This window comes from Sander vitreus, chromosome 3 (assembly GCF_031162955.1).
Source record: "Sander vitreus isolate 19-12246 chromosome 3, sanVit1, whole genome shotgun sequence".
Lineage (NCBI taxonomy): Eukaryota > Metazoa > Chordata > Actinopteri > Perciformes > Percidae > Sander > Sander vitreus.
In genome coordinates, this window is record NC_135857.1 from 14,371,666 (window position 1) to 14,389,302 (window position 17,637).

Sequence of the window (17,637 nt, forward strand, 5' to 3'; positions counted from 1 at the left end):
TCAGGTACTTCACCAAGCAGTGACCTTACCAATTTAAATACTTCACTGTAGATTAAGATTGAGCACCTTTTGGATTTTGTGATCAACTGTAGGATTAAAAAAAAAGGAACAAACCGGGGGAAATTTGAGCTTTTCAGATTTAACCATGGTACCTTTGCATTGTTATAAGCTTTCATATATATCCTATTTTGCTTTGCAGAACAATCTGTATTTTTATTTCATGAGTTTCTATGATGGTGCATTGAAAAAAACCTGTGAATACCTTATATGAATTATATCATAACAAGAGTCTACAGTCTTGCTAGCAGCTCTTTGTACAGCAGTGTACAGTAGTGTGCAGTGTTTTGAGTGATGCTAAAACACTCACAAAAACAACGCTAACATGCTGATGTTTATCATGTTCACCATCTTAGCTTGGTAGGATGCTAACATTTGCATTAGCACTAAACACAAAGTGCAGCTGAGGTTGATATATAAAATATTTGGTCATTAGCCAAACTATTGGACAAATTCAACTTTAGCTGTGATGAAGACGCTAAATGAAAAGTCAGGGAATCAACAAAGTTAGTCCAATTAATCTTGAGGGGGACAATTTTATGACTAATGATTTAATAATTGTTACACATCACTTAAAACCAAAAATATGAAGCGGCAAAAGCAGTATAAGTGCCTTTCACATATACAGTGAAATAGAAATTAAGAGGTCAGTTAGACTGAGGCTAAGGCTTCACGATAAATATACATGTAGAGAATATTTAAACCAATAATCAAACATGTTGCCTTGGGAATGTGTGCTCATGTCCACAGCATGCTCTAGGTTGTCAATAGCATTGATTGAATTGTTTTGTCGTTCTTGTTGTAAAAGATCTGCATTTAGAAGACCAGTTACATTTTAAGATGTTGCAGCAACAACTCATCTTGTCAACATGTGCAGCTTGCGTGTGTGCAGCGTGTGTTTTTATAGATGGGGCCCACTTTAGAAAAACTCTCTCGGCTCTCATGTGCCTGCGGGTTTGGCTATTGAAGTTATCCTTTCTCACAGAGTAATGCACTATTTCACAGAATCACAGCGATTCCTCCGATCATTCATGCAGTCCGAGGGAACAAGGAATAAGCTTGAGATAACAAACTGAGCACTGAGAGGACAGCTTCCTATCAGCCTGAGTTCTGGTCCTGTGGGCATTCTTTGGTGTTAAATGTGCTTTTCCCACAAAGTTCTACCAGCAGGGCCATGGTTAAAATGGGTTTAGATTGTTGTTTGAGTGTAAGCTAACCCCAGGCTTTCTTGGACCCCTACACACACATTTGAAGCTAACAGACTGTAGTCCTTAGTATTTCAGACAATGAGAGTCTGTCTCGTGTTACAATTTGATACTTAGCTAGCCCAAAACTGCAGAGTGGTAGCCAAGAAACCATGGTTTCTAGAAGATTTGAAACATCTCTTTGACGGTTTCCATCCCAAAATTTCACTCCCACTCACTTTTATTCTTATTATTGCCACCACTCTTCCCTGAAAATGATCATAATGAAAATGTTGTGGTGTATTTCCTGTTTCTTTGGCTCTCTAATGATTGGGTAAGACCCATTGTAGTTGAAAGTATGCAGAGCCCTGCTTCTCAGTTATTCTTTGTCATTCAAACATACCAGATGTTAGATTAATTGTATTTATGCTTGTAGTTCCACATGCAATACCCTTTGATGTTATAACTACAACAATAATGGCATTCTTTGTTGAATTGGTAGGCCTACTTGGGAGGGGAGCAAATAAACACACACAGAGGAGGGAGGTATCATTAAAGTCCAGTGGCAGTCTCCACAGCTGTTTAGGCAAAGCCTCTGCTCCTCAGCTAACACAACCCAGTTTAACTGCTACTCTAATAAAAGGGAGTAGTAGATTAGCGTTAACTGAGTTCATTTTTAAAATTCTTAGCTGTAGCTTAGATTATTTATTTTTTTTCAATAATTTTCCTCACTTTAAAATTCTCATTCAGCTTCATGATTTATTCATTATATTTATGACCAAGGTCATTATCAAGTTGCATGCAGTCATGTTTTTCACTGCATGGTGCTAAACTTAGTTTCTAGTTGCAGGTAGTTAGTTTCTGGTTAGTTTACATCAAGCAAAAAATGAATTGCTGCCGAATCAAACACATGGGAACATGTGGCGATAGCTGCTGTTTGTATTAAATAGCATATGTGCTTGTGGTTCAATGTATATAGCCCTACTACATTTAAATATGAAAATGCTACTAACATCCATAGGTTTGCTGGGAGGCAGTATATATATGTATTATGTTCTATCAGTAATTTGCCCAGAACATCTGCTTATCTAGATCTCCTCTACAGATTGTAAGATCTCCTCATCTAGAACTCCTGCACCATAAAGGGACAAAATAAACATGATTATTGAGATAGGTGAGGCAGTGTAGCATTACTTTGTAGTCTAAGAGAATAAAAATGTTGTGTGCCAAAATGTAGCCCTAAATAAACTGAATATGAATTTCTAAAACTATATTTGATTTTGGCAAAATGTTTTTTTTTTTTTTTTTAAATAATGTACAGCAATAGTTGTTTTTTTGTGTCATGCACATAAAAGTGCCCAGCCCACCTGGATTTCAAGACACCATAGTAACGTTTGTTAGAAAATAACATGGTGTAACAGTATTGCAAACAAGAACTTGAATCAATAACAAAATCCAACCAGAACAAGTCATCACAGATTAAAAGACATTATACTAAAAAAAGAACAGCCCTTAATTCTTCATATAATGAGCAATTCAGTCGAGCTTTAATCAAAGCCTTCCTGTAATGGTAATGTCCCTGTCCACATTGCCCAAACTTCAACAGTGAGTGTTAATAGTTAAAAAATTCCATATGAATACAACGACTTAAAAGAAACACGCCTATAGTATTTTGCATTTTGTTTTTAACGAACGTAATGGAACATTTGAATAGTAGGCTAATTGGAATTTTCTCTATTTAAACACGCCCAGCTTACGTCACAGGGGTGGGGAGTTGCCTTCAGGGCCGGCCGGTTAGATAAGTAGCGTAAGCTGTGGAACAAAGCAAGAGTGACGTGCGTTAGTGTGAGTGAAGCTGGCAGTTTAGTGCTAGGAATATTAAATATATATTCCCACCACAGTAACAATAGTTTTTTTTAGACAAATATTTGTGCTCTTAGGATACAGTTCAGGGCAACTCTAAACGCGCACAATGGCTGATAAAATGGACATGGAGGAAGTAAAGGCATCCAACGGCGAGGCGCACCTCGATGAGACGCCGGTCAACGGAATGGACAGCCCGAAGAAGGGCAGCCAGTCCCAGCGGGTGAAGAGGATAGTGATGGCCAACTTGCTGGTGATTCTCACCGTGGCCGGGGTCATCATCGGTGTTTTTATTGGACTCGGTGTGCGCAACGCGACGTTGACCAGGACCCAGATCATCTACATCGGCTTCCCCGGTGAGATTCTCATCCGGCTGCTGAAGATGATCATCATTCCCCTGGTGGTGTGCAGTCTAGTGTCCGGGGCGGCCAGCATCGACCCTAAAGCCCTGGGCAAACTCGGCGGCTGGGCTATGCTCTTCTTTCTGGTCACCACCTTAATTGCGTCGTCCATCGGGGTTGTGATGGCTTTCATCTTAACCCCGGGGTCGGCGTCAATGGCCAAGCCCAAAGTGCAAGGTTTGGACAACGACGTGCCTGTCGCCAAAGAAGTGATCGACTCCTTCTTAGATTTGATCAGGTAAATGAATCCCCGTCAACACTGTCTCAGCTTCTGAGGCCATACACACACACACACACACGCACTCTCTGGAAAATCAGTCCAATTATGATGTGTAAGTATCTATGAATGTAATGGTTGGCCTCCCCGGGGACACACGCTGACAAGGTGTCAAACCGGTTACTAGTTACACACGGAAACTTGGCTTAAAAGGTAGGCTACAGGATACTACTGACCTTCTTTCCAGTCAGGTTGGTTTTGATACACCCAGAGAGAAAAGTAGTCTATGTTCTAACCACTGGACTGGACAGTAGCCAAATTAGACGTTTAGTTTAATTTACTCTTAGGGAGGTGTGCTGTAATGACAGCAGGCCGTTGCATCAGCTCAGTTGTGTCCCCAGAGGGTTTCCTCCCGGCGCAGAGCGGCAGGGGGCCAGTTACTAGGTCCGCGGTTCTTTTTTTACGATGTTCTTTTCGAAAGAACAAAACGTAACTTACTTATTTTATTTCATTTCACATTTTGTCTTTAGAATATTGCCATGTGGAGTCTTAACTACACGTGCGTGAAACGTTTCCAACATGCGTTGAGCTGTGTGGTGAAACTCTTCTGTCGGCACCGTTTGTAAAAATTAAAAACCCAGCTCTGCTCTTCTAATTTTACTCCGAGGGGCGTTTTAAGATGATGTCGTGGGATTTTAATTTCCAGTGTAGTTTTTTAGTTAGTTACTGGATGTAGTTTTCATAGAATTTACAGTACAGACACGTGGTAAAGAGAAACGTGGTCTCACATCTCACTGATGTCAGAAGGCTGGCTCAGTGCATTTTGCACTGCAGTCTTTAATTTGGTAACCTTAATTAAAGTTCATGGTCGGAGTGTTTCCATTCTACACCAGGCACTTTAAACTTGCCTATTTCTAAATGTGTGTCTTTTTCTTTCTTTTTTTTTAGATGTATTTATTTTATCAATGTGTCACATTCATGGGGCACTCATGAGACATTTGCCACCTCATCTAAATTACTGAGGATTAAAGGGAAGCAACGGTGCTCAATGTGAGCAAACAATAGACTCAAGAGACTGAAATAGTGAGCTGTCAACACCTTCTGACACTTTATCACGTTTTAAATTTGAACTAACGCGTCATACACAATCTGTTACATGAAGTAGTTGGTGTTCCTATTTTTTACCCAAAAACATATGGATTCCCAGATGGCATTGCTTATGTGAGCCAACAGTTATTCAGTAGATTAGTGTTCTATAGGGTTAAAGGGTATTGAACCTTAACCTTTTGAAAACACATGGTCACACACTACGATACAATGTCATAGTGTGAGCAGAAGATACCTGTGATGTTATCACTTATAAAGATAAGAAACTGGACTGTATTTATTCAGACAAATGCAGCTTCCCCCCCCCCAGAGATAGGTCTGGATGTTTCACATTAACAGTCCCTGTTAACAATTCAATCTTTATACACTTGGGACTCTTTTGCATATTTTTGTCTGTTAGTTTAAGCATTCTTTACAGCGTTCAGTGCTGTTTTACATTAATTATGGAATCGTGTACTATAAAAGCCAGACTCTTTCACCCTCTTTCCACTTCCAGCAGTGTGACCTGGCGACATGTCCTAAAAACACATCACGCTGCTCACAGCCAGATTAGATATGCAAGCGTAATGGGGCAAAACATAACAACTCACAGAATAAAGGCCCTTGCACAACAGTGTCTACGTTGCAACCCAATAATTTGGTTTACAAAACTCAGATGGGCTATTTAGGATTTTTGACTGACTTTGTTCATGTTTTAACATTTAGGATGAAAAGCAATGTTGTTACTTCTAGAATCATTACAGCGGTCCAGTTAATTGTTAACTGATGTACCTGAATGCAACATTTTGAATGCATCCTTTGTCCAGATTTATTTACTGCAGTCGGCTGCTGTTTAATGTATTTTTCTTTAAAGTAATGTTCATCTCGTGCAGGACACAAGCCACCCCCGCAAATGCGCACACACACTTCCACGTTATCCTAATAGGACAGCAGGCAAAATCCGTGCCTCTCATTAGAGCGATCCCTCTCAGTTGGTGCCCTAGTTAGTTTTGCCAACAAAGACAGCGTGGGACTTTGACTGGAGAGCTGCTCATCAAAGCGTAAACAGGCCTAGTCATTGTTCACAGACACACACTCTATTAAATGCATCTGAGCTATGTTGTCCACACAGTAAAGTAAAAGACATGTCAGCCTAGAGATGTATTGGGTTAAACTCTGACTGGAGCCACTCCTACACATCCTTGTTGAAATAATCTCCCGCCATTTGTTTGTTTTCCTACTTTAAACCATATTGCCTCTTACAATCACAGATGACACTGCTATCAGTCAGTGCTAGGGTCACCTGCGGATTTATTGACCACATACAGTCAGTGTTTTCTGTATGTTTGTGAAAGACGTAGGTGCGTATATTTGGCAGAGGGTTTAGGGGTCTTTCCTCGAGAAAATGTTACGTTTTTCAATTTAAAAAAAAAAGCAATATCACTAATGAACTTTCCCATTTCATTATACTCGTGTCTTTATCATATTACTCTTTGGATTCCATTAAAGACTGGCTCAATGTGAACAGAGTGGGAGCATGTTTTAAGTCAATCTGCCCCATCAAGAACTAGAATCATTGTTCTTTTGGTAGGAAACTAAACATGTACGCCTATTTCACTTAGACCTGCGTGAGGTGTTCAGTGCTTGTTGCTAGATCCTGGTGTAACAAGATGCTGGGAAAGCAATTTGCCTCAAACAACCAGCAGCCTGTCATTAAATAAACGCACACCCACCTAATGGTGTTTGACAGTGTGTGTATTGTTGTGTTACCACTCTCTTATCTTCGGTTGTACAATAATCAAGTCAAGTTTATTTACGTAGCCAAAAAAAAAATCACGTTTGTCTTAGAGGATTTTACAATATGTACAGAGTATGCGAGCCTCTCCTACACTATTGATGAGTAAAGGGAAAAACTCCACAAAACTAGAATGAACATAACCTTTATATGGATTACTGAACATACCATAAATTTAGCATAGCATGCATATTTAAAGGTTGCCATGTGCGTTGGTATCCGACTACCAAGAGGAGTTAGGAAGTGATGTGTGGGTCCTTCTTGTGAAAACTAAAACGGCTGCACCGGAGGAAGTGAATTCTTTGTGGCTGTCTGGGAGTGCCCCCAAAAAGTGTACACATTTACGTAGTTTCTTTAATTAGAATTGGAGAAATTGAATTCAGAAATGAAGTAGCCACAACAAAGAACAAGGAAGTAAAAGTGGATCCATTCAGGTTTCAGCTCTGCAAACTCTATGCAAGGTTATAGTGAATGAAAATGCACAATGTGCTGCCTGTTCCAAACATACAGGCCTTATAGACACTGAAATGATCTTAAAGGAACACGCTGACTTACGAATTAATTTGCCTATCCAAATAAAGTGTAATTTCAAGCCTGGCAGCCTTTTTGTCTTTGCTGCACAACCAGAATTCAGCCTGTGATTCAGTTGCATTTTTCATGTTGCCCTGTCACACAGTCACATGATGTTTGATTCTGAAGCATTATGGTTGCAATGAAAGGGAATGAATAGTTGGAAAGAGCTTGTGAAGTTAATGCCTTATTACTCTAAACTTCTTTAGAGATTTAATATGCAGTTGGACCTATGTACTAACGTGGGTGTGTGCAGCCTACTTGTTAGTGGAGAATTAATAAAACCGCAATTAGAAGTGGGGGCAGAGTGAAAAAAAATGAGATTAATAGTTAAATTCTCTCAGCTATTTCCACATGATCAATCTTGTGATTGCATCTGAACCATCGCTGACGCCCAGAGGGTATAGCCCCTGTCTCTGCAACAGAAAGATGAAAAGTGAGGCTATAAAATAGGACTATACTTTGTAGTTGATTTAAACTCTTTGTGGTGGTCAAACATTTCAGACTTTAACTGTCCATTCACACGAGTGGTCATAGTTGTTTATGCTCTTGTGTGTGTGCTGATGGAGAGAAAATCAAACTAGGCCCAAGCACTTGTATTGGATTGTGCTCTTCAATTCCCAAACATGTAATTTCTCTCCCTTCAATTACAGCCACGTTTTTCATTGCCACATTTTTCATTGGATTTCCCCAAGGCATCTGGTACACACTGAGGAAAATAATTGAAAGTATTGTTGAATTGTATGTTTGTTTTCGCTCTTCACAGAAACATCTTTCCCTCCAACCTGGTGTCTGCTGCCTTTCAATCAGTAAGTACTGCATCTCGATTCTATGATTATGATTGGAAATTGTATATATTACATCTTTAGATAAGATGACTGAGTGTACTTAACTAACTGGGCAACAATTTCTTTCCTATCTAGTATGCAACCAGCTACAAGCTGGTTACCAAGAATGGCACAGATGGAAACCTTAATGTCACAGTGGAGAAGGTGAGCAAAGTGAATGGCACATAAAGTGTGTGTAGTTGCTTAATGAAAGCGGCCTTTCCACACAAAAACATAGCCTACATGTGTCATTAGGAGGAGGAAAAAAACCCCGAGATTTTAACTGTCGGGCTCGGACACAAATTTTTTAATGCCTGTCGGGCTCGGGCCGGGTTCGGTCACGGTTCTGTCGGACGCGGGCCAGGCTCGTACAGAAAAATTTGGCCCGATCCAGACTCTAGCGTGGATCTGTGTGTTCTGACTGTGTTCTTCATGTGTGTCTCTAGGTGCCATTTGGAATGGACCAGGATGGCATGAATATTCTTGGTCTGGTAGTGTTTGCCATCGTTTTTGGTGTGGCTTTGAGGAAGCTGGGAGAGGAAGGAGAGATCCTCATCAAATTCTTCAACTCCTTCAACGAGGCTACCATGGTTCTGGTCTCCTGGATCATGTGGTAAGAAAGACCTGCATGTTTCTGGGTTATGAGGAATTTGAATAAAATCAGTATGAAGCTCCATGTTAAATATTTTTTTATCCTTGAATATGAGAGACTTTTTCTTGGCGCTATGTTTTCGAGACCCATAATTATCTAATGATCTGTCTTCAACTTTTTCTGCACTTCCTGTCTCTCTACAGGTATGCCCCTCTTGGTATCATGTTCCTTGTAGCCGGCAAGATTGTTGAGATGGAGAATGTTGGCGAACTATTTGCCAGTCTGGGAAAATATATAGCCTGCTGTATCATCGGACATGCCATCCATGGCCTTCTCGTGCTGCCTGCCATTTACTTTGTCATTACAAGGAAGAACCCATACACCTTCCTCTGGGGGATATTTACAGCTCTGGCAACCGCCTTCGGAACAAGCTCCAGGTAAATAAACTCTCTGCTGCTCACTTCTCTGACTTTCCCGCACACACACTTGTCTGTCTGCTCTGGTTGTTAAATATTTAATACTGAGGATCTTCTGTTCTAAAACACACACTTTTCTCTCTCTACAAACTCACACATTCCTTGTGCCTTAGCTCTGCCACTCTGCCCCTGATGATGAAGTGTGTGGAGGAAAATAATGGCGTATCCAAGCACATCAGCCGCTTCATCCTGCCCATCGGAGCGACGGTCAACATGGACGGAGCTGCTCTCTTCCAGTGTGTTGCTGCCGTTTTCATCGCTCAGCTGAACAACACGTCCCTTAACTTCATCCAAGTCATTACCATCCTGTAAGTCCTGAAACACATGACACAAACAGTTATGCAACTGCATTAAATACTATGTCTGATTGTACAATCACCTCACTTATCAGGTCATTCAATTTTTTTATATATATATATACACACACACACACACACACACACACTTGAATGTTTGTAAAAATGCTGTGTGAAAATGTACTCTGATCTAACTGTCATCTTCCCTCCAAATGTGTTAGTGTGACAGCTACAGCATCCAGTGTTGGAGCAGCTGGTATACCTGCTGGTGGTGTGTTGACCCTAGCCATCATCCTGGAGGCAGTAGGACTGCCCACCAATGACATCTCTCTCATCCTGGCTGTTGACTGGCTTGTGTGAGTACTAAACCTATTTGTATTGTATGTGGACATAGAGCACGACAGCCAAGCAACAGTTCTGACATACTCTGCATAATGTGATCCCAATTTAACTATGCTCCCTGACAAAATTGGCGTCCGAGGCAATTATTTAAATATCATAATATTAAAATGACATGCCATCCATTCTGTCTTTTTTTTTAAAAATTTTTTTTTTTTTTTTTTTTAGTGACCGTACCTGCACAGTGCTGAATGTAGAGGGCGATGCCTTTGGAGCCGGGCTCTTGCAGTACTTCGTGGACCGCACGGCCAAACAAGAGGAGGGAGCAGAGCTGAGCGAGGTCAGGCTGGGGGGAGACTCATCAGCTCCTGCCCCCGAGCACTCGCCGCTTATTAAGAAGCGAGGTGGGTGGGATGGTGCAGAAGGTGCTAAGCCGGCTCTGTCCGAAAAAGAGTCTGCCATGTAATCCAGCTGCTGACAAACTCGCTTAGTTGACACTCCTGCAAACCTAAAGTTCAAACCCCCTTTTCTTTTTCTTTTTTCCTGCCCTGAAGAAAAGAGGATGGTCATACACACTGATTCAATGAAAAGCCCTCTTTCCTCAATGCTATTCTAGGCAATTGGAGAAACAAATCGAGGGGGATTTAAAAAATGCATATTATGATTTTTGTTTTCTTGTTGAGGGACAGTATTGTACATTAGGCTGGCTACTAATGGTGCATTTGGTCCTCGTCAATTTTAAAGTCAGAATTTTACAATGTCACCAAGTTGTATAAACCAGCTGTTCGCCATATTCTGTACATCCGCTGGTATGTCAAGAGGCTGGACCAGTGACCCTCTGCCAGATGTCGGTGAATGTTAATAAATACAAGAAATGTTACATTCATCAATGAGGGATAAATGGAAGTTTTCAAGGATGTATTTACCTATTGGCCCCCTGTTACCAATTTGTACATTACTGGTATTTACTACTTTGTCAGGAACTTTATGGTGGAAAACATGAAAATGTCCGACCCTAAAATTTGACGAGGACCACCACACGGCTTCCTGCACCTGGTCTACATTTAGCAGACAAAGTTTTTCATGCTCTTCATCTGGAATTCAATACCTTTTTTTTTTTTTGTTTTTTTTGTTAGGTCAATCTTTTTTGTTTTTTGTTCAACTTTGTCAGAATTCAATCTTCTTGTATAGGAAAAGAATCATATGAAATTAATCATCATATGCTTTGGATATGAACATACATTGTTTGTATTTTTGTTGTACATAGTTATGGCCACTTTCATGTATCTTGTAGTTGATTTGTCATATGTAAAGCATATGGTTCTAGTTTAACTATATTCCATATACTCTGTGTGAAACTGGCTGATAATGTCTGTATGACAAGGCACTTGTTTTGGTTTTTTTCTTGGGGGGGGGGGCTTTTAGTAGTCTGTTCTAATGTTATCAAACTGAACTCAACCCGGACTGTTGGGGGAAACGTGGCTTTATTGTATCTGAGGTTATTCCATGCCAATGGTTCTTATGTATGAAGCTTTTCTCATTGTGAGAAAAACCAATAGCACAAAATAGGAAATGATACTCTCAGTAACGTCCCAAATCTAAATTAAGTAACTTTTTCTCAAGGACTCATGATGTCAACATGCATGGATACAGGATGACCTACGAGCATTTCTGCCTCTTCTAATGGACATCAGTGCAATGGCAGGCAACCTAACCTCAGGTTTAACTATGGCTTGAAGTCTCTTTTTAAATGCTTCTTAATATTCATGAGACCAAAAAACACACTCCGACTTAGCAAAACAGGAAGGAGCCTGATGAACTCTGGATAACGTTGAATGACATTTCCAAGGACATTCGGTTTTTTTTTAACCTACGTTTTACTCATGCTGTTGCTTCCAGCATCCACGCAAGGCACAAATGGATTTTAAAGCAGTCTGTATGGACAATTTGTTTGCTTTGTATAAAGTGTGGTTTGACTCGAAGTGATGTGAAAGTAACACATTCTTCCACTACAAGGATGTCTTTACGTTGACAGAATAGCAGCAGTGGAATGCTAGTTCGTTATGACTGTTGAGGCCTGAACACTGAATGTCTCCACTTAAACCCATTCATGTTTTGGCTGTGATGGCCATAAACATGAAACACTAGTTATTTAGACCTCCCTGTATGTCATTGTTGATGCATCAGAATATTTTGTTAATATTTATTTCCCTAATCAAAATCTAAAGATATTTTTAGCCAATGTTTTGACTCTAAATGTTTTTGCCAGCCAAGTCTTTTGATAACTGGTTGTTGTTTTTATTTAATTTTTTTCTTGGTTTTATTTTAAACTCAGAGTCTCAGCTGTGTGTACAAGGTGCCTCTGTTTTTGTCTTTTGGAATTTTCTTTTTTCAGTTTGGCAGTGAACATATAGGAAACGTTGATACTGGAGAATTTGTCATAGCAGGGGGGAGTTGTATTGGCTGCACACTATTTTCAAATGCAACATGTATGCAATATATATATATATATATATATATATGTGCACCATATACCATGTGCTATGTATGTATACATATTGTATGTGTGATTAACTGTACAGTTGCACTATTTAATGTTTAGCTCTTCCATCCATATCATTTCTAACCGTTTAAAGCTTTAGTGCGTAACTTTTTGATATTAATGAACATCTGTTACAATCAAGCCATTGCCAAATGTGTTGCTACAAAGCTAATTAATATTATCAGCTCCACACAACACTCTCTGTATTTCTCAGTATGGCTATGTCCATAAGATTGTGGCATCCAGGGACTTTCCTATGCAGAAACTCGAGTGAAGATAATTACCTCTTCTGAAGAGGCCATCATATGTTTTTAATCAGCCGTGTCCTTCTTGGCTACTAGTGGTGCGTGGTCACGGAAGGCTTGTATCATGTGGACACGCTGACAGTTTTGTTGTCATTACTTAGAATTCCTCATGGGGGCAGCAGAAACTACGCACTATAGCTTTAAAGATCTACCAAATGACAGGGGAATATGGTACTTATGTCATATACAAAATGTCTCCAGTCTGTATTCTTTATGGGCTTTTTATAGTACTAGTTATGCAGTGTTTTCCATGATGGTCATCTACAAAATCATTGCAGGCCTGAGGCCTCATCATTTTTAGTTTAATGTCCTCAGAGTTCTAAAATGTTAACCATTGCCTCAAACAACTATTGTGCTTTAGTTTCTATTTGATGTTTTATGGTGGAACATTCCTTTCTGAGATCTTTCACTATATGAATGTCTGGTCTGAGCATAGCATTTATTGTGTGTATGCACATGGTAGTTATGATTTTATTACAGTGATATGGGGGCTATGTTTCAAAAAACTTTCCCGGTTACAGTCTGAATTTACTGTCTTAAAGGTTTAAACGATAAAGGCCTTTTTTATTATTTGGCTGTGTCTTTTGGCTGTTTGTTGGAACCTTTGTTTTGTTTAAGCCCTACTTCCTGCACTAGCTGGGAGTACTGCCTCAGGAAATCAAAAAACACTGCGAGAACTCCATAGTAGGGCTGCACCATATGAGGAAAATATGCCATAACATTGTTGAATATCGCGATAACAATACTACTTGTGATAGATGTGTATTTAGTTCTGCATTTCTGATGCTTTCAGTATTCTGCTAAAATGCAACACTTCAACAAATCGATCCTTGAGTTGAATATAAAGGGCATCACAAAAAAGGAATGAGTTTTTTCTACTGATATTCTTTCAATTGTGTCTTTCGCGATATGTCACAGCCTTTTGCGATATGTTAATTGTGCCAGTTAATATTGCGATGAGGATAATTATATATATATATATATATATATATATAGTGCAGCCCTACTCCATAGCTACATTATGTCAATTCCAGATGCCATACTGTAGCAGCATGCAAGAGGCGAACCCTATTTAAAATGAAAATCCTTTTGTTTTTGCATCCAAAAATAACTACACAGCCTCTCAGCGGTATAGATGCTGATCTAATTACAAGGCCATACATGAATGATGTTGGTTATGCAATAAGATGAATGCAAACATATCTTGGGGAATAGAATATGTGCAGACTCAACAGGCTAAAGACGGGTATTGTTAAATACGGTCATTTGTTCTTGAGTAGGATAAGGAAGCTAGTTTACGTCACTGGACCAGTCAGACAAACAAGCAAACTGCCTTCCTGTTTGTCCTGTCATAAAACACTCCGGCATCTGCCATATGGCTAAAGAACTCCCATAATGCTGTTCGGTGAACACAACTTAGTGCAGAAGCTTAGAGGAGTTACAAAGGCCATAGAATAATTGGGTGTATTCTGCCACCTAGTGTTCAAAAAGAATTGCAACTATACTAAGGTTCAGTCCTTACCGCAGCGGCCTGGGTTTAAGACCGACTTGCTGCCCTTTGCTGCATGTCGTCCCCCCTCTCTCGCCACCCTTTCCCGTCTTCAGTTAGTCTATCAAATAGGCCCAAAAAGCCCAAGAAATACAAACAAATACTACACATTTACTGTATTTACAATGGATTTGTCAACAATCCTCAAAAGAAATTAATAATCTGTTACAACTCTTTTATTTTACCAGTTCATGAACTGGAGTTACACCATGATTCATCACACACAAGTAACACTACAGGAAGCATGTCGTACCGAGAGAAGCTGGTGCGTTTTTATGTGCAACATCTCTTTAAAATTATTTTCTTTGAATAATTTACTGAATTAAAATGCAATTTCAGTTAATACATAATGGGTGCTCAGTAGTAACACGCATGCTTGAGCTAAGGGTTAATATTTAATAACACATTCAGTCAAAGTTATATGTTTTTTATGAAAAGTAAGGCCTGATGGAGCAACATTTCATCCTCTCCATATGCCATATGTAATTAATTGATGAGGATGAATGACACTGTGGTTCTCATTTTACCACATGGAAATTTACTCACCGCGCTACAGCTGCCAGGTACCAAATGGCATCGATATGCATTAACATTCATTTCAAAACTGTGCAAAACTGAAAGAACCAGTGCAAATCGATGCAACACAGTCGAAAAATTCATAAAACACCTGTTTGAGAAAAAAAAAAACACTTCATTGAACACAAATAAATCTGTACTACACCTTAAATCCTGCTTAAGATAATGTACACTGTAGCTTTAAAAAAAAAACTATATTTAAAAGTATGTATCATCTTCGTCATATTTTGTACTGCACTTTACTGTACAACACATACAAATTTAGTACACCATGTAGTAAAACCAGTCTTTGACTCTTAGATATGCCCGATGTAAACACACTAATGTACGGATTTAAATCTTTCAAGCGTTCATGCCAGTTGCAAACAAAATCTTACCACTTTGACAAAGACTAAAACGCAATCCAAGGTTAGACTCTACATCCAAATACTGATAATAGAGGAGATTTGACCAAGCATCAGATTATACTGGTGATATAGATGTGGTTAAATTAACAGAAAATGCAGTCATTTTAGCACCATATTAGTTTCCAGGCAACATCTTTTAGGCTGTTTTAAAAGGCAAAAAGTTCTGTGTAAACAAAGAACTATCATCTCATAATTTGCTTCTGTCCAGCCTCTTTCTTGTGGGGTTGGGATACTGGGGGTTCTCAATAACCCCCTCTCCAAACTTCAGCTCCAAGAAGGATCGGTGGTTGTTGGGGCTGTAGGCAGTGATGCCGGCAAAGGACATGGGTACCAGCGGCTGCAGGAAGTGCTCTGGGAACTCCACGTCTTGTTTGTGCTCTGTCCACGTGTCTTTGGTCATGACGCCATTACGTGCATAGAACGGCCACAGGTCAACATGCAGGTGGTTGGCCTCGCTGTACTGGACTCTGTAGAAGTCTCCTTCCACTGCGCGTTCCCAGACGTAGCCGTTAGCATCCACGAGAGAGCCTGAGTCCAGGTTCTTCAAGTGATCACAGTTGGGTACATCCTCCAGGTAGATGCCCAGGTCCACGTCATAATCCCATGGAATGATGTCCTGATGGCGGACAGCGCCCAGCAGAGTCCCCCCCTCTAGCCAGTAGCGCACACCAGAGCTCTCCAGGATATTGATTACATACTTGGTGGTTTCCCTGAGAGCTCGCAGACAGCAGGGAGGAGTCCAGCGATCCAGATAAAGGTAGTCTGGAGTGTCGTCCTGCACAGTGCCAAAGCAGCGAGGCGTCTCTTTACTGCAGCCATACCACTGTTCCTTCCCATCAGGCAGCAGGAGACGCTTCAGACCAAAGCTCCTCATTAGCTTCCCTGTGGCCTCCTTCAGTCGAGTTTCGGACTTCCACTGGTTGTGAGCGGAGCTGAAGAGGGGCCGGTGGTTTGCGGCGAAACAGGGGCTCTCCAGCAGCTTGACCTTCCAGCCTCTCAAAGCAGTCTGGACGAAGAGCGAGGAGAAGAGGGGCCGCCCCAGAGGGACAGAGAGGTTAAAAAGATCCTCAGTGCGAATGAGGACAACCGCATCTCCTTGTAAAGCCGTACACACACTCCCGCTGCTCCCAGATGCAGCTGGCGAGTAGGTGGCTGTCCACTCTCTGAGGTTCACCCGCAGGTGGAGACACTGCACAGCAGATCGAGCCAGCACGGGTGCAGCTACCAGCCTCACAGGCCCCCCACCCTCGCCTTCCAACTCCCTGATCAGCCTCTCGATAGCCCGAGGTTGTTCCAACTCCACCCCATCGGGCACCAGCAGCACAAACTCTGTCTGGACGTGGAACTCTGGCCTGTGAGCTTGTGGTGGCTGGTCCGGGCTGGGGGAGAGCACTAGAAGACGCGCCCCGTCTGGAAGCACCAGGGGAGGGTACGGAGACGTGTCAGCCACAGCCAGGAAGGGAAGCTCAGATCTCTGGCGGAGGAAGGAATTGGCCACATCCCCGACATAATTCTCAAAGTTTTCAAACTCCCGAAGAAGAACAGTCACACGTGGGCCACGACTGTGTCCCTCACCTCCAATCCCTCCAGGCTCACCTCCAGCTCCTACAAGTAGCCCTAGGCCTCCCCCCAGGCCAGAGGCTGGTAGGGCAGCTCTCCTCGTGCCCCTGCCAAGCTCCTTCCTTTTATCCATCATTTGCTGCTGGGCCCGAGACACATAGTAGAGAATGAGGAGGTTGAGGATGATGGCACCAGTTAACAGGCCCTGGCAGAGACTGATACGCATGGCAACTGATGTTTACTTTCCAGTTTCTCTCAGGAGAAGAAGTTTCAATTAAGAAATCCAACAGTGGGTCTTAAGTCCCAATTCGTGTAATAGTAGAGGAATGAGAGTTAAAGACAACCTGTGAAAGACAGAAAAACTTGCTTTTAATCCCACAGGCTTTACAGTACATAACAGCTGTAGGAAGATACCTTGACTGTATAATACATTCTCATGCTACTTTAAAAGGGACTACTTCGTTTTGAAAAAAACTGGCAGTGCACTGAATTATCCTAGCCATTTCCTTTTATAAATAAAATGTATCTAGCTGCATTACCCATCAACAAAAACAAACTCACCTTTAATTTGGATGGATCGATTTTATTCTTTACAAGGAAATCATTTGCAGCCCATCACATCATGCATTATTAGCCGTGTTATTATCAGAAGCATTAGCAACGTAATGTCCAGTAACCTTGTACTATATTTGGTTTTCATGGTGGTCAATCTCAGCCAGCTCTCGTAGCATAGCAGTAAAAAACCTGGCTGAATCCGTAGCAACAAACACAGAGATTAATCTGCATTGTTACCTAATGTTTGTGCGGTTGTGGTTGAAATCGAGTCTCCAACATTTTAAAAAGAAATCTACAACTGTGTGCGCACAAATCGCATCAGAGTATTTCATTACTTTGCTCGAGCTCATCCCTGAAACCAACTACGCGAATTTACCATTAAGCTATCACGCTTGCCGTCTGTATAGCCCGCAGCAACAACATAAAGACTTCCGACTTGA

At 41.0% G+C, this 17,637-nt stretch overlaps 2 protein-coding genes across 2 annotated transcripts; one reads left to right on the forward strand and one right to left on the reverse strand.

Annotated features, from left to right (window-relative positions):
* Positions 1-3,024: 3,024 nt before the first annotated feature.
* On the forward strand, positions 3,025-13,120 carry slc1a5 (solute carrier family 1 member 5). The gene is made up of 8 exons (XM_078246163.1): positions 3,025-3,743; positions 7,940-7,982; positions 8,097-8,165; positions 8,447-8,613; positions 8,796-9,029; positions 9,182-9,376; positions 9,586-9,720; positions 9,932-13,120. The coding sequence occupies exons 1-8, from the start codon at positions 3,214-3,216 to the stop codon at positions 10,167-10,169; spliced, it is 1,611 nt and encodes a 536-aa protein (XP_078102289.1). The 5' UTR covers positions 3,025-3,213; the 3' UTR covers positions 10,170-13,120.
* Positions 13,121-14,432: 1,312 nt separating this feature from the next.
* fkrp (fukutin related protein) lies at positions 14,433-17,611 on the reverse strand. Its single transcript, XM_078246164.1, has 2 exons — positions 17,204-17,611; positions 14,433-16,986 (listed from the first exon to the last, which is right to left on the reverse strand). The coding sequence occupies exon 2, from the start codon at positions 16,866-16,868 to the stop codon at positions 15,270-15,272; it is 1,599 nt and encodes a 532-aa protein (XP_078102290.1). The 5' UTR covers positions 16,869-16,986; positions 17,204-17,611; the 3' UTR covers positions 14,433-15,269.
* Between the last annotated feature and the right edge of the window lie 26 nt (positions 17,612-17,637).

Coding starts and splice junctions, on each gene's coding strand:
- slc1a5 (XM_078246163.1), top strand. CDS start 3,214: ATGGCTGATAAAATGGACATGGAGGAAGTAAAGGCATCCAACGGCGAG. Junction 3,744..7,939: donor TCCTTCTTAGATTTGATCAG/GTAAATGAATCC, acceptor CGCTCTTCACAG/AAACATCTTTCCCTCCAACC. Junction 9,377..9,585: donor ATCCAAGTCATTACCATCCT/GTAAGTCCTGAA, acceptor CAAATGTGTTAG/TGTGACAGCTACAGCATCCA.
- fkrp (XM_078246164.1), bottom strand. CDS start 16,868: ATGCGTATCAGTCTCTGCCAGGGCCTGTTAACTGGTGCCATCATCCTC.